The sequence below is a fragment of the Passer montanus genome, unplaced genomic scaffold, assembly GCF_014805655.1.
Source record: "Passer montanus isolate IOZ18808 unplaced genomic scaffold, ASM1480565v1 scaffold1, whole genome shotgun sequence".
NCBI classification, from domain to species: domain Eukaryota; kingdom Metazoa; phylum Chordata; class Aves; order Passeriformes; family Passeridae; genus Passer; species Passer montanus.
Genome location: NW_024356504.1, coordinates 12,902,040 through 12,928,999, shown reverse-complemented (window position 1 = coordinate 12,928,999; position 26,960 = coordinate 12,902,040). Strand labels below are relative to the sequence as shown.

General features: G+C 62.9%; 1 protein-coding gene across 8 annotated transcripts in view; it reads left to right on the top strand.

The window, feature by feature from the left end:
* Positions 1-26,960, top strand: part of SPEG (striated muscle enriched protein kinase) — a 38,412-nt gene that overhangs the window by 2,512 nt on the left and 8,940 nt on the right. The window contains exons 1-26 of one of the 8 annotated variants that reach the window (XM_039697122.1): positions 5,377-5,667; positions 8,817-8,856; positions 9,929-9,963; positions 10,347-10,436; positions 10,690-11,071; positions 12,136-13,655; positions 14,589-14,732; positions 15,521-15,703; positions 17,135-17,373; positions 17,643-17,731; positions 17,944-18,125; positions 20,199-20,459; positions 21,708-21,866; positions 21,985-22,174; positions 22,326-22,555; positions 22,737-22,856; positions 23,154-23,258; positions 23,369-23,575; positions 23,700-23,823; positions 24,203-24,375; positions 25,143-25,255; positions 25,440-25,608; positions 25,692-25,785; positions 26,146-26,346; positions 26,498-26,558; positions 26,748-26,825. In XM_039697122.1, coding sequence (XP_039553056.1) covers positions 10,719-11,071; positions 12,136-13,655; positions 14,589-14,732; positions 15,521-15,703; positions 17,135-17,373; positions 17,643-17,731; positions 17,944-18,125; positions 20,199-20,459; positions 21,708-21,866; positions 21,985-22,174; positions 22,326-22,555; positions 22,737-22,856; positions 23,154-23,258; positions 23,369-23,575; positions 23,700-23,823; positions 24,203-24,375; positions 25,143-25,255; positions 25,440-25,608; positions 25,692-25,785; positions 26,146-26,346; positions 26,498-26,558; positions 26,748-26,825 — 4,995 coding nt within the window. In that variant the 5' untranslated portion in view covers positions 5,377-5,667; positions 8,817-8,856; positions 9,929-9,963; positions 10,347-10,436; positions 10,690-10,718. Of the gene's footprint in view, positions 1-5,376; positions 5,668-8,816; positions 8,857-9,928; positions 9,964-10,346; positions 10,437-10,689; positions 11,072-12,135; positions 13,656-14,588; positions 14,733-15,520; positions 15,704-17,134; positions 17,374-17,642; positions 17,732-17,943; positions 18,126-20,198; positions 20,460-21,707; positions 21,867-21,984; positions 22,175-22,325; positions 22,556-22,736; positions 22,857-23,153; positions 23,259-23,368; positions 23,576-23,699; positions 23,824-24,202; positions 24,376-25,142; positions 25,256-25,439; positions 25,609-25,691; positions 25,786-26,145; positions 26,347-26,497; positions 26,559-26,747; positions 26,826-26,960 lie in introns of those variants that run through there. The other 7 variants (XM_039697113.1, XM_039697097.1, XM_039697071.1 and 4 more) reach the window with 7 other exon arrangements.

The window sequence follows — 26,960 nt, the reverse complement described above, 5'->3', positions numbered from 1 at the left end:
GATTTCCCCAGGCGCCCGTTCCTGTTGTGCTGACGCACTCTTCCCTGCTCCCAATTCCCAGCCGCCAGCCCTCACCGCCGCCTTTCTGGGGCAGCTGAGGGAGGGACGGAGCAGCCAGGATTGCCTAACCTGCAGTGTGAATGTCACCCTGCCTTGGGCACTCCTCCCAGCAGGCTCTTGGCCATGGATGCACCGCCATTGAGCAAACAGCCTCCCAAAAAGGCATCCCTGGGCCACAGACACCTCTGGAGCCGTGCAGGCTCTGGGGCACCGGGTTGAGCGAGGAGCAGGGCAGCTCCGGGTGTGGCTTTGTCGCTGTGGTGGCACAGAACTGGCTCTGTGGTGTGCTGTGGCAGTGCCAAGAGAGTGCCACATCCTGGCAGGTGCTGGACAGGTCTCCAAGGATCACGGAAGTTCCACTCATAGCTCTGCAATCCTTGTACTGGGAAGGGACACCCCATCCTTGCTCCCTGGGGCACTATGCGAGCTAGGTCATCAGCCCTTTCTAGGGCAGCAGGGATGTGTGCAGGGTCCCCAGGAAGGATAAAGTCTTTCTCTGGACTTGGCATCCCAGGCCCCTGTGTCTGGAGGTACTGGAATGCCCTTGCTCCATTAACAAGATCAGCTCTTTCCCTGGACTTGGGTTCCTGGTTCTCTGTATCTGGAGGTGTTGTGGTGTCCCTGCTCCATCTGCCTCTGACAGGTAGTGGTCTCTGGTGGGCACAGAGCCCCTTTTCTCCCAGCACTACCAGGCTGAAGATCTCTGTGGGGCCAGCACTGGCTCTCCCCAAGGTTGCTCAGGTCCCTGCTGGTGGCCTGGGGGGGGTCCATGCTGCCCATCTCTGTACTCCACCTGGGAAGCTCCTCCTGCACCAGCTCAGCAGTCCCCCTTGCTCACACAAGCCCGATTTAGCTTCTCTAATCTCTTGCCCTGAATCTGTCGCTCCACCCCACTAATGATTTTCTCCTGCTCTTCTCCCAGGTTCCCTGAGTGCGTCAGTGCTCACTGTGGGGAGTGGGGAGAGCATGTGTGGGGCTGGCCAGGCTGGTGCAGGCGCTATCAGGGACACACCATGCCCACTGTCCCATGCTGTCACCCCCATGCCCCACGGCGCTGCCCCTCTCCTGCTGCAGGCTCTCCCTCACGCCCCAGCTCCATAGGTGCATGTAGAGTGCATTGGCCCTTCTCACAACAGCTCCAGGCCAGTCCAGGGGCTTCCCAGGTTCACCCAGGGAGCCTTCAGCTCCTTCCACACAGCCCTGGCCCCTACCATAGCTCCATTGCTCCTAGACTTGCTAAAGCCTTTATCACCTTTCAGCTGCATCTCCTGAATTTTTTCCCTGTAAACTGGATTAAATCACCTCTTAAGAACCCGAGCTAATCTCCTTTTAGAGCCCAGCCCTCGTTCAGTGTGCCAGCACTGCCTGATCCTCCCCACCCCGGCTGCCTCTCATTTCAAGGTTGGATGTGTCCATCTTGGGTTCCCAGTGCAGGGCCTTGCTCCGTCCGCCTCCACCTGCACTCAGCAATCAAACTGTCCTGGAGCCTTCCCTCTGTCCAGGAAACAGCCAGCACCTGCCTGGATTTGGGGCAGGAAAGGAGGCAGAGGCTTCCTGTGTGTGGTGACTCTGCACAAACCCCTCCTGTGCGAGTGGGGGAACGTTGGCATAATTTCTCAGCTGATGGTGCCTGGCATGGCAATGGAGCCCACTGGGGATGGCTGTGCTGACAGAGTCCCTGGTGGCTCAGCATCTCTGGCCATTTATCTCAGTGCCTAATTTTAGTCCCACACTTTGCAGCACCGTGCCCCTGTTTAATGCCAGCTGCCCCAGAGTGGCTCCCACCTCTGCCCCCATCCACCTGGGCAGGGGTCTGGTGCCACGTTCCCATCCCAGGGTCTGTCAGGGCGAGACGGCCGCTCCCAGGGAGCGGGGTGGCGAGTGCAGCTGTCCAGTCAGTCACCTCCACCCCTGCCCTCTCGCCTGCTGCTGGAGGGTTATTTTTGCTGAGGAATGTGCCATCCTCTCGGATTCTGGCAGGCTGCAGGGCTTGTGTTACAGGCAAGAGGCTGAAACCCAGGCCTGCAGCTGGGTAAATATAGCACCAATATTCGGGACTGCACGAGGGGACGGCAGCCTCTTCCTCCTCGCGGGGCTGCCCATCGCTCCCATCGCCCTTCCTGCCTCCTGACAGCAGGCTGCTGCAAGGGCTGGTTGCTTCCACCCTGCTGCCTGCACCTTGCCTGCTTTCCCTCACAGCGTGCAGCCCCTCACTCCCAGCTGGGGGTTGGCAGGCCAGGGGTGTAATGCCTTGTGCCATCCCGCTCCATGTCCAGGATCCCAGAGCCAAGGTCACACTGCTGCTTTGCATCCCTGCGTTCTCTGCCTGCAGTGAGCACCGTGTGCTCAGGCATCCTTCTTGTGGCAGCAAGGGGAGGAAAGCTGGGAGGGCACTGGGATGTCCCAGCCCCTGGGAGAGGGGGGACAGCACAGCACTGCTCCTCCACAGGGTCACAAGGATTCTGTGGCGCTGCCCTGCGGGGTGACAAGGGACATTGAGCTGCTGTATTTATTTTCCCTGGGGGCAGAGCTACGGAAGGTGCCCACCTACCCAGGCTCCCAGCACATCCCCACCTCCCGCCGACCATCCCCAGCAGCTCCAGGAGGTGCAAACGCATGAAAGATTCATGGCCAGCCCTCCTCCTACTCGAGACGCCGCATGCACACACCGCCATCAATTATTCAAGCACTGAGACAAGGGGCTGCTGCCTGGGACCAGGGCAGGGGGCTGGTGCCAGGCCAGAGCTGTGGGACCGGGTCAGGATCCGTGCAGAGCAGCCGGGAGGCCAGCAAGGTGTGCAGGGCTGTGGTTCTTGGAAGGGTGGAATTAATGCTGCAGTTTGGGCAAGGGTTTGCTCTCTGCTTTGCCTGGGACTGATGTGTGTCCAGCAGGCAAAGCTGGAGCTGGGTGGCAGTGGGGGCACCTGCTCCAGGTCTGCTTCTTGTCCGTGCCACAGCTGCGCTGGCTGCCACTCTCTGCCCTAGGTCCCTGACCTGCAGAGGAGCAGGGCATGGTCAGGGCTGCCCCTGGGCTGGGGCAGGGCAGAAGGGCAGGTGACCATCCCCTCCCATAGGACACCTTCTGCAGTGACTTTGGCTTTGCCTTGGTGGGGCAATTTGCAGGTGCTGCTGCCACTGAAAAGGACTTTTGGTGCCTGCAATAGGCACAGCCTCTCGGAGATGACCCAGCTATTCCCAGAGGTTCAGCATCTTTGGGACAGCCCAGAGTCACTCCTGAAGCTTTTGCTGAGGGATGGCTACAGAGCCACAGTTGCTGGGAAGAGCTGTGTGCCCAGCCAGCCAGGAGCTGAGACCAGTGGGCAGCAGATGCAGGATAGTTGGAGGATATACAAGTGGCTGAGTTTTGGCTGGACAAAGGTGGTCCTCCCTGAGGCTGTCCTCATGGGTGCTTTGGTGACAGCACCCTCGCCCTGGTGTGACATGTCCAAGCCTTGGTGCTTCTTCCCAGCATTCCTGATGAGTCTTTTAATCCCACTTGAGTGTGAAAAGAATGCACAGGCTCTGTGTCTGCAGCAGGACCACAGGCATGCACAGACAGGGTGAGAGTACCCAGCAGGGAAGCCCTGGGTGCAGGTACCCTGGCATCCATGAGCCCACATGTAAGAGCCTCCCCTCTTTACCTAGCTCTGGCTCAAGGGTACCCATTTCTGTCCCCACCCAGGGCTGGCAGGGGACAGCAGAGACCTCTGTCTCTGACAGGAGATTCCCTTAATGCCAGCTGTAGCATTTGTAGGACTTGTCTGACGTGCAGGGTCTCCACGGAAACCCCGCAGCATCACTCGAATTGTGGGACTGACAGAAATGTTGTATAAACAGCTCCTTTTGTACTGGGTAATTTGCAAGTTATTATGGAGCCATGAAAAGCCTCACGTTTGGAGTCATGAGCTGGGAGGGGAAGCAGAGAAAAGCTACCAGAGCTGCCAGGCATCATGGGGAGCGTGATGCCTGTGAGCAGCTCCTTGTGGAGCAGCTGGCTCCCCAGGGGACAGGTGAGCAGCGTGGGGACAAGCGCTGGGTGGGGAGGCCTCCAGCAGCGTCCCCATGGATGCTCCGCAGTGGGAAGGGGCAGCCCAAACACATGGTGAGGCCAGGACCTTGGCAGCCTCTCCAAGGGCCTGGAAATGGGGCTGATGAATGCTGCAGGGCTTGGTGAGTTGATGAGGGAAGGTATCGAGCTATGGGGGCATGGCATGCAAGAGAGGACCTGCTGAGGCTGTGAGGCTGGGACTGCCCCTCTGGCTTATTTGTAGCATCACCCAGAAAACTGGGACAGGCAGCAGGACTCAGGATGGTCAGCTGGGGAAGGTGTGCCAGGGTTGTGCCAGCAGCCCAGGAGCACTTGTAGGTCCTAATGTCCCTGGGGTGGGGGCTCCCACCCACAGCTTCTGCCCACATCCCAGGAGCCCCATCTCAGCTCAGTCCTGGGCACGGAGTCCTGCTCTGGGCTGTGCTGTGGGTCCTCACCCCAGCACGAAGGGAAGTCCCGTGTGTCATGCCACATGGACAGGGACAGCAACCTACATTCCCAGGGCAAGCTTGTCTCCCATCAGCCACAGAGCAGTGATGCCACGACAGGGCTGAGCAGCCCAGCCCTGCACACCCATGTGGGTCCTGAGGCACCTGGGGGGCAGGGTACCAGGTTTCTCTTGGCAGCAGCACTGGGACTGGAGGCTGTGTTTGGAGGAGGTTTGCCAGAGGAATTGATGTGAAGCACTGTGCCCATATTAGCTCGTGTCCACGTGCAGTTGTGCTGTGACCCACAGCTGTGTCTTGGCAAGGGGATCTTTCTGCATTACTGATGCCTGGGGGATGTGGGGCACTGAGCAGAGGCTGGCAGAGTGATGGTGAGCCTGTATCTTGGCTGGGCAGTGCCATGGCACACTGCAAACCTGCTGCTGGGCACAGGGTTGCGGCAGCTGTGGCACTGAGCCTGCCCTGTTGGAGAGCACTTTGGGGACAGAGCTGCTGTGTTGTGTTGTTTCCATCCCAGCTGGTCTGCGTGTGGGTGCTGTAGTGGGGGAGCTGTGTCCTAAGAGAGAAGGGCACCCCTGTCCTGGGCAGTGGGGCAGGATGGACAGGTGACAGGGAGCACTGGTACAGCTGCACTGCCTGGCAGGGGGCTCGGACCCTGCCTGCCGCGTAGACAAAGCCAGAGGAGGAGAAAACACGCACCCTCAGACACGTCCCCTCCCTCCCTCCCTCCCTCCTCTCTACGACGGTGCCCTCGCCCCCCGCCACCTGTGCCCTGCCTGTCCCCCACCGCTGTCACTGTGTGCCAGGGCTGGCGGGGAGGCGGAGGCGGAGGCAGGCGGGGGAAGGATGGAGGGAGGAGCACTCCAGTGATGCTTCATGCTCACAGCTCCAGCCCTCCCGAGAGCCCAACCTGGCGAGCCCCTTCCTCTCCCTCCGCCGTTCCCGGCTGCCGGCGGTGAAGGATGCTCGGAGCATCGCTTGCAGCGGCGGCGTGCTGACAGCAGGGACCCCGCCGGGAGCGGGCTGCCGTCCTGCCGGGCCTGAGTCCGTGTCACCGGGCCGGCAGGGCTCTGCAGAAGCATGAAGAAGATCTGGGTGAAGAAGCGTTTCCAGGTAAGGGCTCCGGGCTGCCGTGCCGGCGGGGGCCGGGGGAAGGGGGCAGTGCCGGCAGCGGCTGGGGATGGGAATGGATGCTGATGGAGACGGGAACGGGGATGCGAATAAGGATGGGGATGGGAGTGTCCCTCCAGCCCTTCCGTTGCCCCCTGGGGCTCCCCAGGGCTTTGCACAGCGCCAGCTTCAGCCCCGCTTGCAGAGCTGCGAGCGGCTGGCCGGCCTCGCCAGCCCGGGCAGGAGGGGCAGAGGGCAGGGCTCGGCACCTCCTGTGCCAGCACCCGGGCTGGGACCCCCGCCGGGGCCTTCCCCACGGCCCTCCCTGCCCTCTCTGCCCTCTGGAGTCGGGGCACAAATGGAGGCTGCTCCATGGCTCCCCCAGCCCCGCTGGCGGTGGTCAGGGAGCTGGAGACGAGGCTTTGCATGCGTCATCCCCTCCGCGTCAGGAGCATGCCTGGCACAGGGAAGGCTCCTTCGCGGGCCCGCCGCACGCTCCGCTGCCGAGCAAGGAACAAGGACGTCACTTGGCCTCAGCGGGGGCTGCAGGATGGGGAGCGTACTTCCAGGAAGCCCCCCGCCCCCAGTTCCCCGGGGCACAGCAGCCCCATGCGGGCGCGCAGCCTGCCTCGGAGGGGACAGGGAAGGGGCTGTGACGAGCAGCACCTTCCCAGGGGGTGGAAGATGCACGAGGTCCCCAGGGAGGGAAGGAGCTGAGGGTCCCTCTGGGGCAGGGTGGTTTGCACGGCCTGGCTGCCCCATCTGCATTTCGGGGCAGCGAGGCCGGGGCTTGCCCGTGTGGCAGGGCAGGGTCCTGCCCCGCTGGCTGAGCACGGCAGGGGTGTCAGAACAGCCACGGCGGCTGTCTCTCTGCACCAGGCAAGTTACTCACTCCCTCCCCACCTCATTCCATCCCTGCTCCCTGTCTGCCTGTCTCGCACAATAGGCAGCAGTGCCATGTGGTGCTGGGCTCCACGTGCTAGGTGGTGGCAAGCTCCACGGTCCCAGGAGATCCTTCACTCCCTGTTGGCCCATGGCCATGGTGAGGGATGCCCCATGCCTGGGCCAGCACAGGACCCCAGCCTGGGCCGTGGATCCATGCTTGGCTCAGGGCATGGAGACACCTCCAGGTCTCACCCAGCTGCCTCCCAGTGCAGGGTTGAAGCTGGGTGTGGATCCCAGCCAGCTCCTCTCTACTCCAGGCTGGGTGGCACAGAGCGTGCTCCTGGGGCTCCTCCACCCCTTTTCCCAACATGCAAATGAAATCCCACGCAGGAGGATTACCCCCACTCTCTGTCTGTCCCCTTCGTGCAGACTCAGATCCCACACCAAGCCCTGAGCTGCTCCTGCCCCCTTTCCATCTCCTGGCCTGGGGCTGACCCTGCATCACCCAGCACTTGCTCCCTAGTGGGCTGCAGGTGGGTGCCATGCTTGAGGTGGGTCCAGTCTGCAGGGTGCCCTGATCCTACAAGGTGCCCAGACCCCTCCGGGTGCCCTGATCCTGTATGGACCTGTTGAGAGGTGAAGGGGAAGGGGCTCAGCCCCTCTGTAGCTCTGGGCAATGGAGCCCAGCTCTCTGGGTACATTCACCATATCTGGTGGGGAGCTGATGGCGCCTGTCCCTGGGGAAGCCACAAGAGTACCCGATAATGGCACTCAATTGCATTTTCATTTTTTAATGGGGGAATTATCCGCCGATGGTGCAGTTAATCACTCATCTTTCCCTGGACTGGAAGATGGGCTGCCGGCCAGAACCAGCAGTCAGCCGAGAAGGGGAGGTGAAGCCTGGCTCAGCCTGAATACAAATGTGTCTCGTGCAGCCGCTGCCCTCTGGCCAGCACTGCATGCAGGCAGAGGGATTGGTGGGAACCCGAGTGCTGCTCATGTGCAGGGTCTGCCACAGCAGTGGCAGCAGCTCTGGGGCTTGTGAAATGAGCCTGCTGCCCTTCAAGGGCAACTAACTGCTTGCCATGCTTGGCTGCCCATCCCTGGCTGTCCCTGGGGTCTGGCTGTCCGTGACTTGCTCGGGAGCTGGAGATGCGGTGGGGCAGGAGGGGCTGGTGGAGTGAAGGGCTTCAAGACAGGGTGTCCAGCCCTGGACTCCACACTGGGGAGACAGGGCATGGGCCATCAGTGTCCTGGGGAGACCCTGTCACCCAGACTGGCTGGGAAGGATGCTCAGTGCTGGCAGCCCAACCCTGCCTGTCTGCACTCCACATTCCCACTCCTGCCTGCCTTGGAGATCACCCCGTCCCTCTTCTTTCCTGGGATATGGCGTCAGTGCACACTGGGTCTGGCAGACAGGATGCCCTCAGCTGGTCCCTTCCCTGGCACGCAGGTGCCCAGGCCTGGGCTGCAGCACAGAGGGCAGCCAAGTTGGCAGGGAGCTCCTGGTGCTTCCACCCCGTGCTCGGTTCCCACCTGCCTGCCCAGACAGCATGGGTGAGCACAGCCCCTGTGCCCCAACCCTGCACCGACAGGCCAGCCCCCGCTGCCAGGCAGCCTCTCAACTGGCATGGCCTCTACAGGGGGAGAAGGAAGCTGTCCCCGTGCTGGGACAGTGGCCATGGTGGAGTCTGGGCCAGTGCCTGGAAGACATTTTGCTGGCCAAATCCCCGTGCTGGCTGGGTGGCTTTAAAGGGGCTGCAGAGCACTTGGGCGGCAGCCCAGGCACAGACTTCGCTGCAGGCTATGCCAGCTGCAGGCAGCAGTTCTGGGGCATGTGGGATGCCCAGGACCGTCACTCTTGGGCTTGGGCTGCACACAGGGCTGGGGTGCACAGTGCCATCACCGAGGAGACTCCGTGCGTGCGCGCAGGTGTGCGAGCGTGCGTGGCTGGGCATGCGCTACACGTGCCCACCCACACCCATCCATCTCTGCGTGTGCACGGGGGCGTGTGCCCGTGGGTACCCGTGGGCGTGCAGCCAGGGTGCATGTGAGCAGTGGCAGGTGTGCCCTGCCAGTGGGAGGGCGTGACAGGGTGACGCGTGTCGTGCCAGAGTGCGTGTGCGAGGTCGTGGGTGTGAGCGGTGCTGCGTGTGCTGGGACGGGGGGTGCGCGCGGTGCCAGGCGCGGTGTGGCAGCGGTGTGAGCGCGCGGCAGGTACGTGTCACCGTGCCACGGGTAATGCTCTGTTCTCTTTTCCTTTGCAGAAGACCGGCCACTCGCGGCGCTTCGGGCGCTTCACGCATGGTGCGTTGAGTTACCAGGACCCGAGTCCCCGCTGCCCCGGGTGTGCCGGGATGGGGCCCAGCACCCTGCTGCAAGGGGCAGCGAGCAGAGGCTGGGCAGGGCGGGATTGCATCTTGCCGGCCACAAAATAGGGTCCCAGTCAGCCAGGAGCTCACAGTGTCCCCCATGCAGCTGGTCTGCTCCTGGCCCTGCAGCTCTGCTTGCTCAGGGGCTGCCAGGCTGTTGGCTAGGATTGGGGATCTGGTGCACCAGCAGTGCATGAAGCAGTTGGTCGTGTGCTGGGCTGCAGAGGGGGGTTTGGAGTGGGGGAAGCACCGTGGCTCCCCACACGCCTTGAGAGTGCAATGGAGAGGAGCAGTGGTGGGGCTGGGACGTTTCTCACTGCAGGGGTTGTTGCTGCAGCTTGTGAGGGCTTGGGCAGTGGCAAGGAGGAAAGTCAGTCCTTCCCTGGCAGCATGGCACTAGTTTTCCTGGAATGGGACATTAGGGTGATACTGAAATGGCCTTGCCACATCCTGCCTGGTGGTGGGCAGCTCTTAGCGATGCCCTGCCTGAAAATTTTTGCTTTATCAATGACAGCTGTGCTGTGGAGCACAGCTGTATTGTAGAGCACTTGCAGTGGTGGGGCAGAGGATGGATTTGTACTTGCCAGCGGGAGGCTGTGTGCACATGGACACGTGTCCGTGTGCTCCAGCACCCCCAGGAGTGCCCAGCTGGGGCACAGACTGGGAGGATCCAGCCCCAGGCTGAGATGCACTGCAGGCACAGAGGGATGTATGGATCCTGCAGCGGTGAGGCCAGCAGCTCCGGGGATAGGGGAGGCTGTCCTGCTGGGCAGGATGTGGCTGTGGCACAGGGAGGGAATGGTGCTGTGCGCTGCACAGGTGGGACAGCCTGCGTGAGGAGAGGGTCTGTGTGCACGCTGCAGTGGCGTGCAGTGAATGTGATGCAGAGTGGAGACCTGGTGGGGAAGTGCTGGGGACAAGGGCGCCCCGGCTGCCCCCGCGTCTCCGCAGGCCGGGCCGATAACCGGGTGTTGATGTCTCTCTCTCTCTTGCTGCCCCTATGGAAGCGAAGTTTTCCGCTCCTGCAGGAAACAAAGCTACGGTAGGAAGATGCCATCCCAATGCCATCACTGTCCCCATAGTGGACCCTGTGCCCCAGCCTGCCACCCTGCTCTGTCACTTCCACTGTCCTCTTGCTCTGCTTTTTGTCCCCGTGCCACCTCTGCCAGCTGTGTTCTCACTGCTGGCACTGCCTCCCTTCCTCCCATCATCTAACACTGTTACTGCCTGCCCTTGCCCTGCTGGACTTTCCCACTCCCAGTCCTGCCTTTCCCTACTGGCAGCTTGTCCCTGCAGGTCATAGTCATGCCTCCTGCCCTGGAGCTGCCTGGGCACTGCTCTCGTGCTCCTGGAGCCAATGGGTCTTACTGATGTGGTCTGCTGTCTGTCTGTACCCTTACTCCCTACTCTCCCCTCCCACCCCAGACTCGGAGACAGGTGAGGATGAATCCAGCGACCCCCAGGTGACACAGCGCAGTGACCTGCAGGATGAGACAGCCTTCAGCACCCCCACGGGTGAGCAGGGACACCTGGCTGGCACTGAGCCCTGACACTGGCTGCTGGCCATGACTCCCCACAAGGCCTCTGCTGGCCAGGATTTCGGGGTGTCCATGGAGCTGTGATCCAGGACATAAGGCGGGAGGGCTTGAGGCAGCAGGGTGCTGCTCAGAACATGCTGGGACACCCCACAGTGGTTCAGCCCTTTCTGAGCAGCGTGCTGAGCTTGTCCCCACAAGCACCCAGTCGTGGCTCATCCCTCTTCTCTCAGGTGGGTCTGACACTCTCGTGGACGCCTCCATGAACACAACGCCGACCTCGGTGCTGGCCCTGTCACAGGCAGAGGAGCGCTCCAGCTGGTCAGGCAGCCAGCAGACCGTGGTGGAGAAGGAGACGGATGCCAGCCTCTCTGCACGGGGACCCTACCTCCGTCCCGCTGCCTGGCCGCAGCCGCAGGGAACCCCAAGGCAAGCAAACACGCCGGCCCCGTGTGGCGCCGAGGTCCGGCACCTGGGCGTGGAGCCGCTGGTGCGGGCATCACGGGCTAATCTGGTGGGCACGAGCTGGGGGTCAGAGGATAGCCTTTCGGTGGCCAGCGACCCGTACGGCAGCGCCTTCAGCCTGTACCGAGGACGGGCGCTCTCTCTCCACGTGTAAGTAGCCAGGGGAAGCACACGGAGGGGACATCGCGCTGGGGCCATCTCCTTCCAACCCTGCAGCCATCTCCTTCCCTCCACCCGGGCTTTCTTTGCCTTCACCTTCCCCGATGAGGAGTGGGGACTCTGAGCAGTAGGCAGCCTCTTCTCGGTGAGAAGGTGGGAGCAACGCAGCCTGGGGGTGATGTAGAGTGGGCTCCCTTTCTGCTGTGGCCAGGTTGAGGCTGGGTGTATCCCCTGTGCCACTGCTTGAGCTGCAGTACCCCACCTGCAGATTATACCATGGGTATTTTCCTGTTCCACCCCCCCATGGCGCTCTATGCAGCCCATAGTGTGGGGAACTGGAGGTGCACAGTAGCCTGGGATGCACACAGGCAAGTGTCTGCTCACAGTAGAGGGGTGGCAGCAGAGTCCAGGGACATGCTGCCTCCCCAGATCCTGCTGGTGTGCTCAGAGCCCCTGTCCCTCCCTGCTGCCTTTGATTCCCATACCTGCAGGCCTGCTCCTTTGACCTCCATCTTGCTCTTTTTTTTGTTTAAGGCTGCTTCTTCCACCAGAACCTCATCTTCACCTTATGATTTCCGCTCTGCGTTTGCTGAGCCCCTCTGGGGGCAGTGGGATAGGAAGATGTGCCCACAAGAGCGTGTGCACAGGCAGGGCTTGCAGCCTTGGGGACCCCTTCTGGCCAGGCTGCACTGCCTCAGCACACCGGGACACCCCAGCAAACTGGGGCACCCCCCAGCCCCTGGTCCTGTCTGCATGGTGGCCCTGGGGAGGGGACTCACTGGGTAACCCAGCATCACCCTGCTGCTCCACATGAGTACCCCCGGGCAAGGGGTCCCAGCAGCCCAGGACTCTCACCTAACCCAGATAGCTCCCACTGGTCTTGGGGTGACCAGATCCCCTTGCTGGGACCCCTTGAGTCTCCCCAGGCTGCCCTGACTGTTTGACCCCTTTGCCATGCCCCATTGGGCACTGTGGTGCAGGCTGGAAGCTGGGATGCAGCCAAGCAGGTACAAGGGTGGTCTCTAAGCCATGCTCCTCTGTCTCTGCCCTTGCAGCAGCATCCCCCAGGGAGGCTACCGGAGAGATGACCTCCACAGAGGCCCTGTCTCTCCAAAGCCTGGTGCAGAGCCCCCAAGATCCCCTGCTGCTCTGCCACTGACTGCCAAGCCACCCATCGTCCGCTCACCATCTCCTCGTGCTGGCACGTGTCTGCAGCCGCCCACTGGCATCGTGTCCCAGCCTGCTGCCCGTGGCCCTGGCGTCCCCTCCTTCACACCCGTGACCCCTCGCAAGAAGTCCTCCGTGCCAGTAGAGTACCAGGACATCGTTCCTGAGGAGTACGAGGAGAAGATCAAGAAGCCCAAGTCCTCTGGGTACTCACAGGGTAGCACACAGGAGTCCCGTCCGCAGACACCCATGAGCGACACCTCCGGCCGCATCTCCGTCCGTGCATCCCCCAAGCTGGTGCGCGCTGGCTCCAGGATCTTCGAAAGGCTGCAGTACTTTGAGGAGCGGCAGAGGAGCCTGGAGCAGGACAGTCCCTTTCCCGCGCGCTCCAACCTGCCGCTGCGCAAGACGCGCTCCTTCGACCAGCCTGGCACCGGCGCGCGCCGTGCCAGCACGCCGGGTGGCTCGCGGGAGGACCTGCGGGAAGGTGCCCGCTGGGAGCCGGGCAGCACGGCGGCCTGCCGGCGTTTGGCCTTCCGGCAGAAAGCCGCGTCCTTCGACGAGCGGGGCAAGTTCGCCAACCGCGTCTATGCCATCGAGCACAAATTTGCGGAGGAGCTGACCCGCATCAAGCGGACGGTCTCCAAGCAGCAGCTGCGGCGCTCCCAGGAGCTGTGCAAAGCCGGGTTGCCCCCGGCACCCTCACCCCCGGCGGCCAGCGAGCCCCCCGCACCCCGTGCCCCCCGCACCTCTTCCTCTCAGGGCGCTGGCGGACGCAAAGCACTGCCACCCAAGAGCTGCCCGCCGGCAGAGAGCACACACGTCATCCAGCACTTGGCACTTTCCAGCGTGGTGTTGGTGGGACCTGAGGGGGAGCCACTGCCAGGGGGGCAGCGCGGGAAGAGAGCCCCAGTGGGGGGGGGTGGGGCGGCTGGACAGCCCAGCTCGGTGGAGGATGCAGGTGCCAGGAAGGGTCTGCAGCAAGAAGGCGTTGGGGAAGTGAAGAAGAAGGAGCAGTGGCCACTGGCACAAGCCAGCCCGCAGGGAAGGGCGGCCCTCTCGCAGGCGGGTCCCGCCGAAGGCAGTGTGCACCCGGATGGAGGCCCTGCCCGTGGCCCGGGGGCACTGAACGAGGCCCTGGCTGCCCGGCTGGCCGTGCCCCACGGACTGTACCGGCGGCCGGAGACGCCCGCGGAAGTGCGGTTCCTGCCTTGGGCAAAGCCGGGGATGGAGCAGGAAGCTCGTCTGGAACGAAGCTGGGCAGGACAGCATGGTGTGGGCAGGGAGGTGGAGAGAAGGCAGATGAAAGTGTCAGAGAAGAAGGAGAGTGGCCGGATGGCTCAAGAAGGCAGGAGCACACGGAGCAAGGGGAAGGGACGCCGAGCCAGGCCCACCTCTCCAGAGCTAGGTAGGGGCATGGCTTTCTGCCCTCCTGCAGGCACAGAGCTGGTCTGGCCAGCCCCTGGGTGGGTTGGGGAACCTCCATCCTGCTCCTGGGAGGCATGGGGAGCCCAGGGGTGGAGGGACATGACTCTGGAGGCTGGGGTAGTTGGCACCAAGCAGTGCCACAAGACAGACCAGCCTGGCTGCCAGTTTGCTGGGCCTTGGGGTTACAGTGCTTGCTACCTTCTCCATGCCTCTTGTCTGGCACAGGACAGATACAGCACACTGACTTGTGGCATAGAGCCCATGGTCCTGTCTGGGCCATGCTTGGTGGTCCAGGCAGGGCATGCAGCCCAAGCTTCCCCAGGGGAAGGTGGCTTGGCTGGGGGAGAGGTGTCCTGCCCATCCCATCATGCAACAGTTAGACCAGACTATACCTGGGCTGGGAGCTTTTGGGCTCTGCTCTAGCAGAGGAGTGCCAGGCCCACACGTCTGAGGCTCCTGGCACAGCCCCAGGACTTTTGTCCATGTGCTGGGGCCATGAGAGGGGAGGGAGCTGGGAGGTGCTTGCTGAGGTATTGGGGTCCAGCAGCCACCATCCCATGAGGGATTGGGGGAAGTTCAGGGCGGGGGATGCAGCAGGCTATACCACCCTCCTTTTTCCACACCCCAGTGTCGCCTCATCTCTTCTGTCCTATGGGGATGTACAAGAAGCTGTATGCTTCCTGCCCCTTCCTGGTCCCCTGTCTTGTCCCCACTGCCTGCTCTGTGCCAGGGTGGATCCTGATGTGGCCTTTTCACCCACTGCATGGCCCGAGTACCTGCTAATGCCCCAGAGAGGGTGTGGTTGAGCAGAGGGCTGGGAGACCAATGCTCTGCCTGCATGCAGCCCCGCATGGCACAGGACCCACTCACTGCACCCTGCTGACAGCCACGGGGCCCATCTCTCCCTGTGCAGAGTCCTCAGACGACTCCTATGTCTCAGCGGGTGAAGACCCCCTGGAAGCCCCCATCTTTGAGATCCCCATCCAGGACATGGCAGTTGTCGTGGGGGCAGAGGTGCTGCTCAAGTGCATTGTCACGGCCAACCCCCAGCCAGAAGGTGAGCCACCCCGGAGCGGGGTGTCAGGGGCACGAGCATGGCAGAGGGACTCTGCATGTCCATGTCCCACCTGCGTGGCGTGAGTGGGACACCCAGGCTGAGCTGGGTGTCTCAGGGGAGGTGATGTGCCCACCCTGGGAGCACCCCTTCGTCCCTTCCTGCCCTCAGACAGGAGTGAAGTGCCTGGGCGCTGCCTGCCAGGACAGGGGGCAGAGGACAGCGTGCCTGCTGTCCCCCAGTGCTGGGACAGGCTGTTGGGAAAGTGGGAGAAGGGCTACTGAGTACTGCGAGGGCAGGGACGGTGATGCAGCCTGATCTAGTGGGTGGCGTCCCTGCCCATGCCAGAGGAGGTGGTGTTGGAACTGATGGTCATCAGGATGTCTTCCAACCCTGATGGTTTCTTCATTATGTCTTGAAGACATCAGGGTGTCTTCAAACCCTGTGGTTTCCCGCGGCCAGAAGCTTAGGGCTGATGGCCACCGGGCGTGCTGTATCCAGGACGTGCGCGGGGGCAGCTGGGCACCCAGCCCAGCCGGTGCCAGTCGCCAAAGGCAGGCAGAAGCCAAGCCCCTTGAATTCCCTCTTCCAGCCTCCACTGGAGGGCAGGAGGATGTCAGGAAGCAGAGAGGGACCAGCCACGGTCTCTCCGTCAGAGGGCCGTGGGATCCCGGGGCTGCTCCCCGTAGCAAATGGGTCCTCAGGCCAGGCAGAGGAGCGCCTGGCCTCCCCGGGACCCCGGGAAAGCTCGGGCTGTCCTGCCCACGCGTGACCCCCGCCTCTGCCGGCAGTGTCCTGGAGGAAGGACGGGGTCCCGCTGCGGAGCAGCACGACGCGCCCCATCAAGGCGGAGGGCGAGCGCCACACGCTGCTGGTGCGCAGTGCCCGGGTGGCCGACGCCGGGCTGTACACGGTCACCGCGGCCAACGAGGTGGGGGCCACCTGCTGCAGTGCCATCCTCAGCGTGCGGCCCGGTGAGTACCGCGGCCGGCGGACGGGGGGACGCCGGGAGGGAAGGAGGGAGGCAAGGAGGGAGGCAGACAGGGAGGGAGCGAGGGCTGGCGCCGCGGCAGGCTGGCTGCCAGCTCTGCCGCTGCTGTCACTGGGAAGAAACCGGCTTCCTTACCCTACAAGGCTCTGTCTGAACCAAAGCAGATGACGTGCTCCCGACAGCCACGGGAGGATCCTACCGTGGGGGGAGCGGGGTCAGGCTGTGAGCATCCCCGGGCGCCCAGCAAGCGGCCCAGTGGCCGGCCCCCACAGCTGCCCTGTGTCCCGCTAGACGTGGGGGTACATCGGCCTGCTCTACAACCCGCAGACCATGTGGGTACCCCTGCCCTCAGCCTGCAAACCATGTGGGTACTCCTACCTTCAGCATGCGAATCGTGGGGATATCCCAGCCTGCTCCCCAACCCGCAAATTGTGGGTACATCCCTGCACTCCGCTCTGCTGGCCGCGGGGAGACCCCCGCCCCACAATCTCTTAGCTGTGGGGACACCCTGCCTGCCCACCAAGCTGCCAGCCCCTGACCATGGGGATACCCATCCCGCTGCAGCCCCAAAGCGCTCCCCATTCCCGGAGTGTCTCTGGGAGGCACGCAGAGGCTCAGAGCCGCCCGAAGGCTGGAGGGACCCAAACCTGGCCGGCTCCGTGGTGAGGCGGGACAGTACAGCCAGGGGCAGCCGGCAGAGCGGCGGGCGGTGAGACGGGGCTCGGCTCGCGGGGCTGCCGTGGCCCCGGTGAGTGCGGGGTGCTTCGGGGGCGGGAGGGGGGTTGTGGACAGCGGGAAGAAGGGCTCGGGCTCCCAGCTCTCCGCTGGAAGCTGCCCGCGGGTATCACGGAGGAGCGGGGACACAGCCCTTGCCCGGTACCGGGAAGGCCGCCCGCCGCCCCCGGCTCAGGGCAGGGAGCTTGGGAGCGCTCCGGAGGGGGCCGGCACCCCCATGGTGGCGACTGGGCTCTGCCAGTCCCCCGTGCCGGCCGCCGCTCCCCATCCCGTCCCCGCCGGCCCCTGTATCCCGCACCCCGCGAGTCCCCCAGGCCGGCCCCCGATGGCGCGGACCGGCGGGCGGGCTGCAGGGGGGAGCGCAGCTGCCAATGTCACCTTCAGCCGTGCCGGCCCGGCCAGGGACAGCCATCCCGGGAATCCGGGCGGCTTAAGGATGGGAGCGCGGGCTGCTGCGTAAGAGCCACTTGAGCCCTGCTGTCGCCTTGCGGAATATCGCGTCCCCTTATCATCCCTCGGCGTGCTTGCTGCTCACCCCCTCCCCCGGCGCGGCCGCGCACCCCTTCGCTGCCGGCCATTGCCGAGCCGGGATGTGCCGCGGGCCGGGTGTCCGGCCCTGTAACGCAGGGTAGTGGAAGGGGGTGCCCTAACCCGCCTGTCCCGCTCCGGCTGCTGCCAGCTCCTTATCCAGCCTCTCCTGTGCCAGCACCCGCTGTGGAGCGGCATGGGAACTTGCCCCCCACGGTCGGCCAGGCCAGCCCCATCACATCGGACGAGGAGTACCTGAGCCCACTGGAAGAGTTCCCCGAGTCCGGCACCCCCCAGCACCGACCGGCCATGAAGCTGCAGCCAAGAGCAGAGCATGGGGCTGCCCGCGGCTCCCCTGAGACCACCTTCAAGGCTTCGCCCACCTTTGAGGTGAGACAGCAAATCCCCCAGGACTGGTAGAGGGGTACAGTGCCCTGTGACTCCGGTACTGTGGTTCTTGGTGCCAGGAGGTGCTGGGTCAGGTCTTCCTAGGCCTTGGTGTGATGTGGGGTGCTCCCAGCACCTGGGCAGGCTCCATGCCACCAGCTTCCCTGGTACTCCTGTTGTGACAGGGGACAGGCAGCCCTGGGTGCAGTGGTGGGGGTGCATGTTCCTGTGTGCAGACGGTGCTTGCTGCTCTCTGACCCCTCTTTCCCCAGGTATCCTTGTCGGACCAGTCGGTGCTGGAGGGGCAGGATGTTAGCATGAGCGTTCGTGTCCATGGGGAGCCCAAGCCCATCATTTACTGGTGAGTCCTGCTGCTCTCTGGGGTCACAGCTGGGCAGAACAGGAGGGGACAGGCACAGTGACCTCTCCATTTGGAGATGGTTGCAGGGAGCTCTGATCCTGAGCAGGGAGTGTTGGAGAAGGGTTTTTTGGGGGGGAAAAAACCCAGGCAGGTTGCAGGCTGGGTGTGCAGGGCCAGGTATGACCATGATGCTCTTCCTCTGTCTGGAGCAGGCTGAGAAACAGGCAGCCAGTGAAGTATGGCCGCCGGCACCACGTGGAGGAGGCCGAGGGAGTGCGGGGGCTCTTCACGCTGCACATCCTGGCGGCGGAGCACACTGACACCGGCTTCTACACCTGCAAGGCCGTCAACGAGTATGGCACCAAGCAGTGCGAGGCCAAGCTGGAGGTCAGAGGTAAAACTCCCTGAGTATGTCACCCAAGAACCTGAGAGGCCAGCTGGCTCTATGCCCTGCATGAGCTGTGGGGAAGGGGCCACTGCAGGCCCCCCACTTGCTGGTGTGACATAAGAAGGGGACAAGCCAGCTCACCCTCTGGCGGCGCAGGTGGGGAACAGGAAAGTGGAGCTGCGTGCCTGGGGCTGTCCGCAGAGGCTGTCCCTGCAGCAGAAGGCATCTGCCTTGCTGTTCCATCCAGATGTGCAGCCCTGGGTCCCACCTGTTGCCTGCTGTTCCAGAGCCCCACTGATCTGACCCAGACCCAACTGCTTCTCACAGCCCAGCTTCACCCCACGTGCCCCCACACACACACTTGTGGGGTGAAGTGCTGCCCCTGGCTGACCAGGGAGGGCTTTTGGCCTTGAGGGCTCTGTAGGAAACACGTCCTCGTGCCCTGCACCTTGCTCCCTCCTTGCCCCAGGCTACCTGCAAGCCCTGTGCCAGGCGCAGGGCGACTTGCAGAGGGTCCCTCCCTGCCCATTTCCAGCAATGTCCCATACGCATGGGACTTCACTGTCCACTCCCCTTTCCTTGCTATCGCTCCCCAGCCCTGCTGTGGTCCTCCTAGGACCCCAAACTATGTGTGCAGTTTTGAGGGGGTGAGGGGGGAGTTGGGACTGATCGCCAGCCTCTGCCTGGTATCCCCAAGGCCAGGGAAGGGGCCTGTGGGGATGAGTGATGCTGCCTCCCTCCTCTTGCCCTTTGCTGCGTGTGCCCTGCTCTCCCCAGCCCTCGCTGCTGATGGCTGCCTGAGCCCCCTGAGCTGTGCCGATCCCGCCCCAGCCTTGGCTGCCCTGCTTGTACGCTGCGGGATGACGCTCCCAGCCTGCAGCAAAGCGCGGCGGCACGGCGGCGGGAGCGGGAGCCGTCCCAGCGTCCCACGACGGGCAGGAGCTGGGCTGTGGGGGTGCCGGCCTAACCCCAGCCCTTCCTGGGGGGCTCAGCAGACGGCTCCGTGCCCTGTTGCCCGCTCGCACCCCTCGCGCTGGCGCTGGTGTGTGTGTCCGTGCCGGTCCCGTCGCTGCCGCACTAACCCTTCTGCTTGCTGACTGCGGTTTTTGTCTGTACGCAGGGGGAGTACGATAAGGGGGTGCATCTCTCAGAGCCGCGGCCGCGGGGCTCTTAGTTGGACACCTCTTAGGCAGTGGACCTCACCTTGTGTTATTACCTCCTTCTCCATCCGCCGCCTCGTCCTGGACGCACCGCGGGGACGCGCGGGCCTCGACTGCGGGCCGGGGCTCGCCACGTGGCTGGGGCAGGCGTGACTGAGGCGGGGCGGGGGAAGCAGCAGGCGCCCCCTCAGCCGGGCCAGCGTGCCCAGATGATGCTGTCTTGTCTCTTGCTCCATCCGTTTGTCCCTGTCTGTGTGTTCTGCTGCCTCTCTCTTGCCGCCCAGGGAAAGGGAGCAGGGAGCTGGGCCCACGGTTGCCGCCGTGCCGGCCGGGGCTGTAGGGAAGGAGCTGCAGCGCGGTGGCAGCTCTGTGACAGTCACCCTGGAGCACGGGAGACAGGGGACCCCAGGGACCCCACAGGGGAACACCCTGCGTGAGGTGCAGGGGGGAGGGAGATCATTGGCCCCTTTGGCTTCACCGTGGCCACTCAGGTGCCAGCTTGGCCACCAAGACATGTCCCGTGTAGCCCCAGGGCTTGGGTCCCTCAGGAACATCCCCTGGCTGTGGGTTTCTTCTTCCCAGGGAGGGGGCTTGATGGGGGGGCGGGCTGCGAGGCCGTGACCCTTTTTTTTTGTAGCTCTAATAAAATCTGTTTGGTAAAGCGCTGTGTGGTGTGTTCCTGGCACGGACACCTCCCCTCACCCCCAGCCCCCTCCCTGCTCAGCTCTGCTTTCCACATCTCACCTCCCATCCCACCCTTCCCTGCTGCACTCCCTGCCCGCTGCACCAGGCCCCTTCCCTGCATGAACCACTGCCCTGCATGTACTCCCACTCCATCCCTGCTACCTCTCATGGTTGCTTTTCAGTTGCTGAGATGCATCTCTCTCTTTCTTTCTCTCTCTCCCCCCTCCCCGGGCAGCTCGCCCCGAGTGCCAGTCCCTGGCCATCGTGGTTCCCCTGCAGGACTTGGTGGTCGGGGCGGGGGAGCTGGCGGTCTTTGAGTGCATGGTGGCCGGCCCGCCAGACATGGACGTGGACTGGCTGTCCCGGGGCCGGCTGCTCCAGCCTGCACTGCTCAAATGCAAGATGCATTTTGATGGGCGCAAGTGCAAGCTGCTGCTCACCTCTGTGCATGAAGATGACAGCGGAATCTACACCTGCAAGCTCAGCACTGCCAAAGGTAAGCGGTGGGTTCTGACTCAGGGCTTGGCCCTAGCTGGGTGGAAAGACCCCCCCTACCTTGGGCTCAGGGCTCTTGTTCCCAGGGATGTAGCTGTGAGTGCTGGAGAGGGGCTACCGGGAGACAGGGGGATAGGGACTGGGTGGTGCCCCAGGTGCTGGGAAGATTTCTGAGGGAAACCTGGTGTGCATCAGTTTTTGGACTCCGGTACCCTGAGCCCTGCAGCTCTGTCCCACCCCACTCCACTCAGCTCCTCTGCCAGCATGCATGTGGCTCCCTGAAACATGGGAAGATGCATTTGCTCCATGGCTGCAGCAGGTGGATGCAGGCCTAGAGTCCAGCCTGTCCCCCAGCTTCAGAGCTTCTGGGCTCCCTGCTCCAGTACTGATGTGTCTCTGCTGGCTTGGGAGGTGGTGGGGAAATGGGCAGGGAGTCAGGGCTTCCCAGCCTCTCCCACCAAACCATCACTGACGGCAGCTCAGCAAAAGTTGCATGGGCCTCTGTCCCATGGCTCTGACACACACGTGCCTGTGCATGCTGCCCACAGCTCTGACCCACACAGAGTCCACTCTCCTGCCCACCTAGGCAGCAGGGCTGGGGGGTTGTTGCAGGGAGAAGCAGCATTCCCTGCACCCTGCAGATGGTGACTGTGTAATCCTATGAAGGAGGCTGTATTCCCTTGGGGCTTTGAAGGCAGCAGCAGTTTGGGGCTCAGGCAGGTGAGGGATGCCTGAGAATGGTGTTGCCCATCCTTACCCAGGGTGGGTGACAACACCATCATTGCAAAGTGGTCCCTGCTGGAAATCCCCTCACCTGGAGCACGAGCCTGCTCATGTCCCCATGCTGCTCCTTGGATGCTGCATGTGCTGGCACTACCTGTTTAAGCATTGCTGCCCCATTTCCAAGGGGATAGGCCAGCTGTGATCTCCTGCCCTGTGGGGAGGACAGGGCATCTCCCACCCTACCTTGCTCTGGCACCAGTATTGCTGTGCAGAAAGGAAAGAGGTGCCTGCTGCCATCAAAGCCCCATCCCTGGGCATGGGGACCTTGCACACATTTGTGCCCCCCTGCCCTGCACAGGGACAGAGCCTGGAGCCCCCCACACCTGGGCTCAGCCCACACCATGTGTGGGGTATGCTCACCCACAGCCACACTGGTTGCTGGGCTGCACAGGGGGTGTCACGGGCTGCCTGCTGCCCTGCACAGGCACGGGCTCTGCGGGCTCACCAGTGCCTGCTCTCCTCGCAGACGAGCTGACCTGCAGTGCCCGACTGACGGTGCAGCCCTCCGTGCAGCCGCTCTTCACCCGCAAGCTGGAGGATGTGGACGTGGTGGAAGGGCGGACGGCGCGCTTTGTCTGCATGATCAGTGGCACTCCCCCTCCGACGGTTACCTGGACTCACTTCGGTAACCCCCGGGCTCAGAGAGCTCGCCAAGGGCCCTGCAGGGAGACCTCTCCTCATCTCCTTGGGGGCTGCACCTGGAGGGGATGCTGCTGCTGATGGTGGTGTATGTTTCTGCACAGGCCTGCCAGTGCAGGAGGGGGAGAACGTGCGGATTCAGCAGGATGGAGGGCTGCACTCTCTGGTCATTGTGCACGTGGGCAGTGAGGATGAAGGGCAGTACAAGGCAACCGCCAGGAACATCCATGGCCACGTGGAATGCTCTGCCGAGCTCTATGTGGAGGAGCCACGGCCATCTGCAGCCTCCCAGATGTAAGAGCTGCATGGTCACTGGAATCTGCTTCCCCCTGCTTGCTCCCCTCTGGGACTTGGTACACAACAGGCTTATGCAAAGCCTAGGGCTGGGGCTGAGCTGGGGGCACTGCACCATGCTCCCATGGTGAGCATCTCTGGGCTCTTGCAGCTCTAAGCTGGAGAAGATGCCATCCATCCCAGAGGAGCCAGAGCAGGTGGAGACGGAGACAGAGTGCTTCACCATGCCTGATTTCCTGAAGCCACTGCACAACCTGGACGTAGTGGAGTCGAAGGAGGCCGTGCTGGAGTGCCAGGTGGCCGGGATGCCCTACCCCTCCATCACCTGGTACCACAATGGCTCCCGGATTGACAGCACTGATGACCGCAAGATGATGCAATGTAGGACTCCTCGTTGCCTTCCCCACCCCCTGGGGTCCCTCTACATGGGGTGGGAGAAGGGGGAATACCCTTGGAGGAGGCATCACCCCCCAGACCTTTACACCCCATGAGGCAGGAAGGGGAGCTCTGTCCATGCCCTTAGCTGGTAGGGTCTCACCTGTGTCCCCCTGTTCTCCACCAGATAAAGACATCCATCGTCTGGTGTTCACGGCCGTGAGCCACGCACATGCTGGTGTCTACAAAAGCGTCATTGCCAACAAAGTGGGGAAGGCCACGTGCTATGCACACCTCTATGTCACCGGTAAGCAGCAGCAGACACCACTTGGGATGCGTGGCCACTCACAGCCCCCTGCCAGGCTGTGACCCAGGAGTGTTGCAGTTCTCATCTTGTGTGGTCAGGAGCCATCCCTGGACCACTAGGTCCTGCATGAAGCTTGCTGGCAGTGCCAGTCCCACAGGGGCTGGCAGGCTGAGCCCCCACCAGGAAACCAGAAAGAATTGCTGGTCTCATCCATCCCCTCAGCCAGAGCGTGAGGCAGATGCCCTGATAAGCTGGGGCAGTGGCCATGCTTATATCCCTGCCCACCTCCCCATGCAGATGTGGTGCCAACCCCCCCAGACGGGCCCCCCACTGTGGCCTTGGTGACTGGCAGAGCCATCACGCTGACCTGGAACAAGCCCAAGTGGCTGGATGCTGCCATAGGTAAGGGGGCAGGGTATGGCAGGAAGATGGCAGGGGGTGGGCAGTGCCATGGTGGGGCGCATGGGGTAGCTCCACGCCAGAGGCTCTGCACTGACCCTCTCCCCTTTCAGACCCCAACTCGGTGACCTACGTGGTGCAAATGCAAGTGCTGGGCACGATGCAGTGGGTGGTGTTGGTGACCGGCGTGCAGGACACCACCTACACAGTGCACAGGCTGACCAAGGGTGCCCAGTACCTCTTCCGTGTCATCACTGCCACTCCCAAGAGCAACAGCAAGCCCTCCCCACCTGTGGGGCCCGTGCAGCTCCTGGACCGGGGTGAGAAGGGCAGTGGGGAGGGAGTGGGTAGCTGGGGTACAGGTCTCTGTCCCTTGTTGGGTGGTTAAGCCCCAGGGCTGGGTGGCATGGAGTGGGCAGGGGTTGGTGAAAATGCATTTGGCAGGTCCCTACCTGGAGGAGGCCCCAGTCATCCTGGACAAGCCAGATGTGGTGTATGTGGTAGAAGGCCAGCCAGCTTCCATCACCATCACCATCAACCATGTGGAGGCTACCGTCACCTGGAAGAGGTAGGACATGGCACTGTGCCTTGTTGCCTGCCCTGTGCCCAGCATCACCCCACAGGATGCACATAGAAGGACTTCCACCTCTCCATGCAGCCCACTGTGTGTGTGTGGGGGGCTCCTTCCCTGGGTGTGCACACAAGGATCATGTCCAGGGCTCTGAAGAGTTGTGTGGGGCGGGTTGTGGGGTGCTGTCTGTAGGGTATCATGGGGCAAGAGACATCGAGGGGGCAGGGCTAGCAACGGGATGCTTTTGGGGGACTGCAGAGTGGAAACTGGGGCTGGCTGTGGGTAAGGAGGCGGTCCTGGGATCTCTCAGTGGCATCTCTCAGTGGGGCAGTGGTTCTGCCTGTGGAGTGTGATGTGACAACTGCTGTGCTTGCAGGGGTGGGCAGGTGCTGGGGGAGCTGGAGGACACGTGCGAGATGATGATGCCAGACGACGACCAGCACTGCCTGCGGCTGCTGCGAGTGGGCCGGGGGGCTGGGGGGCTGCTGGCCTGTGAGGTGAGCAACCGCCACGGCACTGCCCACTGCACCCTCCGCCTCCGCCTCGCAGGTAGGTGCCCCTGCACTGGGAGGCCGTGTCTGTCTGCTGGGGGTGGCACCTTATGGTGCTCCAAGCCCATGTGCTGGAGTGGGGGCATCGCCCTGCAGGGTGGCATTGCCCCATGGTGCCCCATGCCCGTGTGCCATGGGGGCACTGCCCCATAGCGTGACACTGCTCCTCAGTCCTTCACGCTCGTGTGTCGTGGTGATGTCAGTCTGTAGGGTGGCAATCATGGGGATGATAAACCATGAGCCATGCACTGGCACTGCTGCCCAGTGTTCCATCCCCCTGTCTGACCTGGGCAGAGGTGTCCCATGTGTCCCATGACTGTGTACATGAGGAGGCAGTGCCTCACAGCGTCCCTTGGCCATGGATGCCATGGGTGGCACTGCTGCAGGGTGTCCCATTCCTGAGTGTAATTGGGAGGCACTGCTCCCAGTGCCCTATAGCCAAGAACCATAAGGGACACCTCCACAGTGCCCCACAGTGCCCCACACCCATATGTAATGTGAGATGCACTACCACAGTGCCCCATGCCTGTGTGCTGTGAGTGGCACCGCCCCACAGTGCCCCACTCCAATGGGGAACTGCTGAATGCTGCTGCAGACACATGCCATTGGTGGTTTGTCCTGCAGAGGTGTCCCACTTGCATGTGCATTGGAGTGGCACTGCCGCATGTCACTCCATGCCCCTGCTTGCAGCACCTCGCTGCTGTACACTGGCAGTGGCAGGGGCTGGCACTGCCCCGTGGTGCCCCATGACCCATCTCTTGGCAGAGGCACCACGTTTTGAGTCCATCATGGAGGACATCGACGCCCAGGAAGGGGAGACACCACGATTCGCTGTGGTGGTGGAGGGGAAACCGCTGCCAGACATCATGTGGTACAAGGTGGGCTGGCAGCCCCCAACACCTTCCTGAACCACATTCCCACCAGACCCAAACACTTCACTGCCTCACCAGGATTGCTGCACTGGTGATCCAGGATGTGTCCCATGCCTTACCCATGGGGAAAGGGTGGTGGGAGTTGGTCAGGGATGGGACAGGACACCCCCAATACCCCTGTCACCCCCAGGATGGGGAGCTGCTGGAGGAGAGCAGCCACCTGAGCTTCGTGTATGAGGACAACGAGTGCTCGCTGGTGGTGCTGGGTGCTGCCGAGCCTGACAGTGGCGTCTACACCTGCACAGCCAAGAATCTGGCTGGGGAGGTCTCCTGCAAAGCAGAGCTGGTGGTGCGGGCAGGTATGGCTGACTGGCTCCCCAGCCCCTAAGGACAGAGCCTGGATGTCTGGCTTGCCCTTTGCCAGCGCCTTTCCTTCTCCCAGCCCAGCCCGCTGCTGATGCCAGCATGGAGGAGGATGCGCTGCACAAGGCACGACGCCTGACTGATTACTATGATGTGCACGAGGAGATCGGGAGGTAGGTGGCCACTGGCATGGTGGGGCATCCCGGGCACTGCAGGGACTGGGGTACTGGAGCCAGGCTGCACCCTGGGGCTCCAACACAGGGCACTGAGCTCCATTATATGCCAGATCCTGGTGTGCTGGGGCTCCTCTCAGCTGTCCGTGGACGCTCCTGTGCCAGCTTAGGGTGGGGACCTGGCATGGCCGGAGAAAAGCCAGGCTTGGGGTCTCTGTGACCAGTGGATGGTAACAGAGGCAGCTGAAGCTGCAAGCAGCTCCCTGCAGAGTGGGTGCCTGTGCCAGCTGCTCAGGGAAGGGGGAGGTCTCCTGCTCACGCACCTTCCTATCCTCCCTCACCCCTACTGCTGAATTGCAGGGGAGCTTTCTCCTATCTGCGGAGGGTGACAGAGAAGAGCACCCGGCTGGACTTCGCCGCCAAGTTCATCCCTGGCAGGACCAAGGCCAAGCAGTCGGCACGGCGGGAGCTGCACATTCTCTCTCAGCTGGACCACGAGCGCATCGTCTTCTTCCACGATGCCTTTGAGAAGAAGAATGCTGTCATCATGGTCATGGAGCTGTATCCTCTGGGCACTGCTCCATGCGTGCACAGCACAGGGGAGAAGGGGAGGCTTTTGCGGGGAACAGGTGGGAAGAGTGGGTGCAGAGGAGCTGGGTGTGGGGCACAGGGCATGAGCATGGAATTTTTATGCTCCTTGACTGGGGCCCAGCTGCTCTGAAGAAGAGCTGCTGGACAGGATGGTGAGGAAGCCCTCAGTGTGTGAGTCAGAGGTGAGTGAATGTGGGAGCAAAGTGATGTGGAAGGGAGGGATCCTGGGGACAGTGGAGTCTGTCCCAGCCTAGAGATGTGCAGTGCTCATTGTACTAACGGGGCCACAGCCCACATTCTCCTCTGCACAGAGCCAGTGTGCAGCTGACTCCCGTTCTGGCTGCCCACTCTCCTCACTCCATCTCTTGCAGGTCCGGTCATACATGCGGCAGGTCCTGGAAGGGATCTGCTACCTGCACCAGCACAGTGTCCTGCACCTGGACATCAAAGTGAGTGAGAGTCTGTACAGACTCCTCCTGCCCAGTGCCTCCAGTGAAGGGCTCCTGGTGCACTGGGTGGGGAGTGGTCCTGCTGAGAGGGAACATTCATTCCCTGGGGAAAGCCCCTGCGACCTGCCAAGCTCC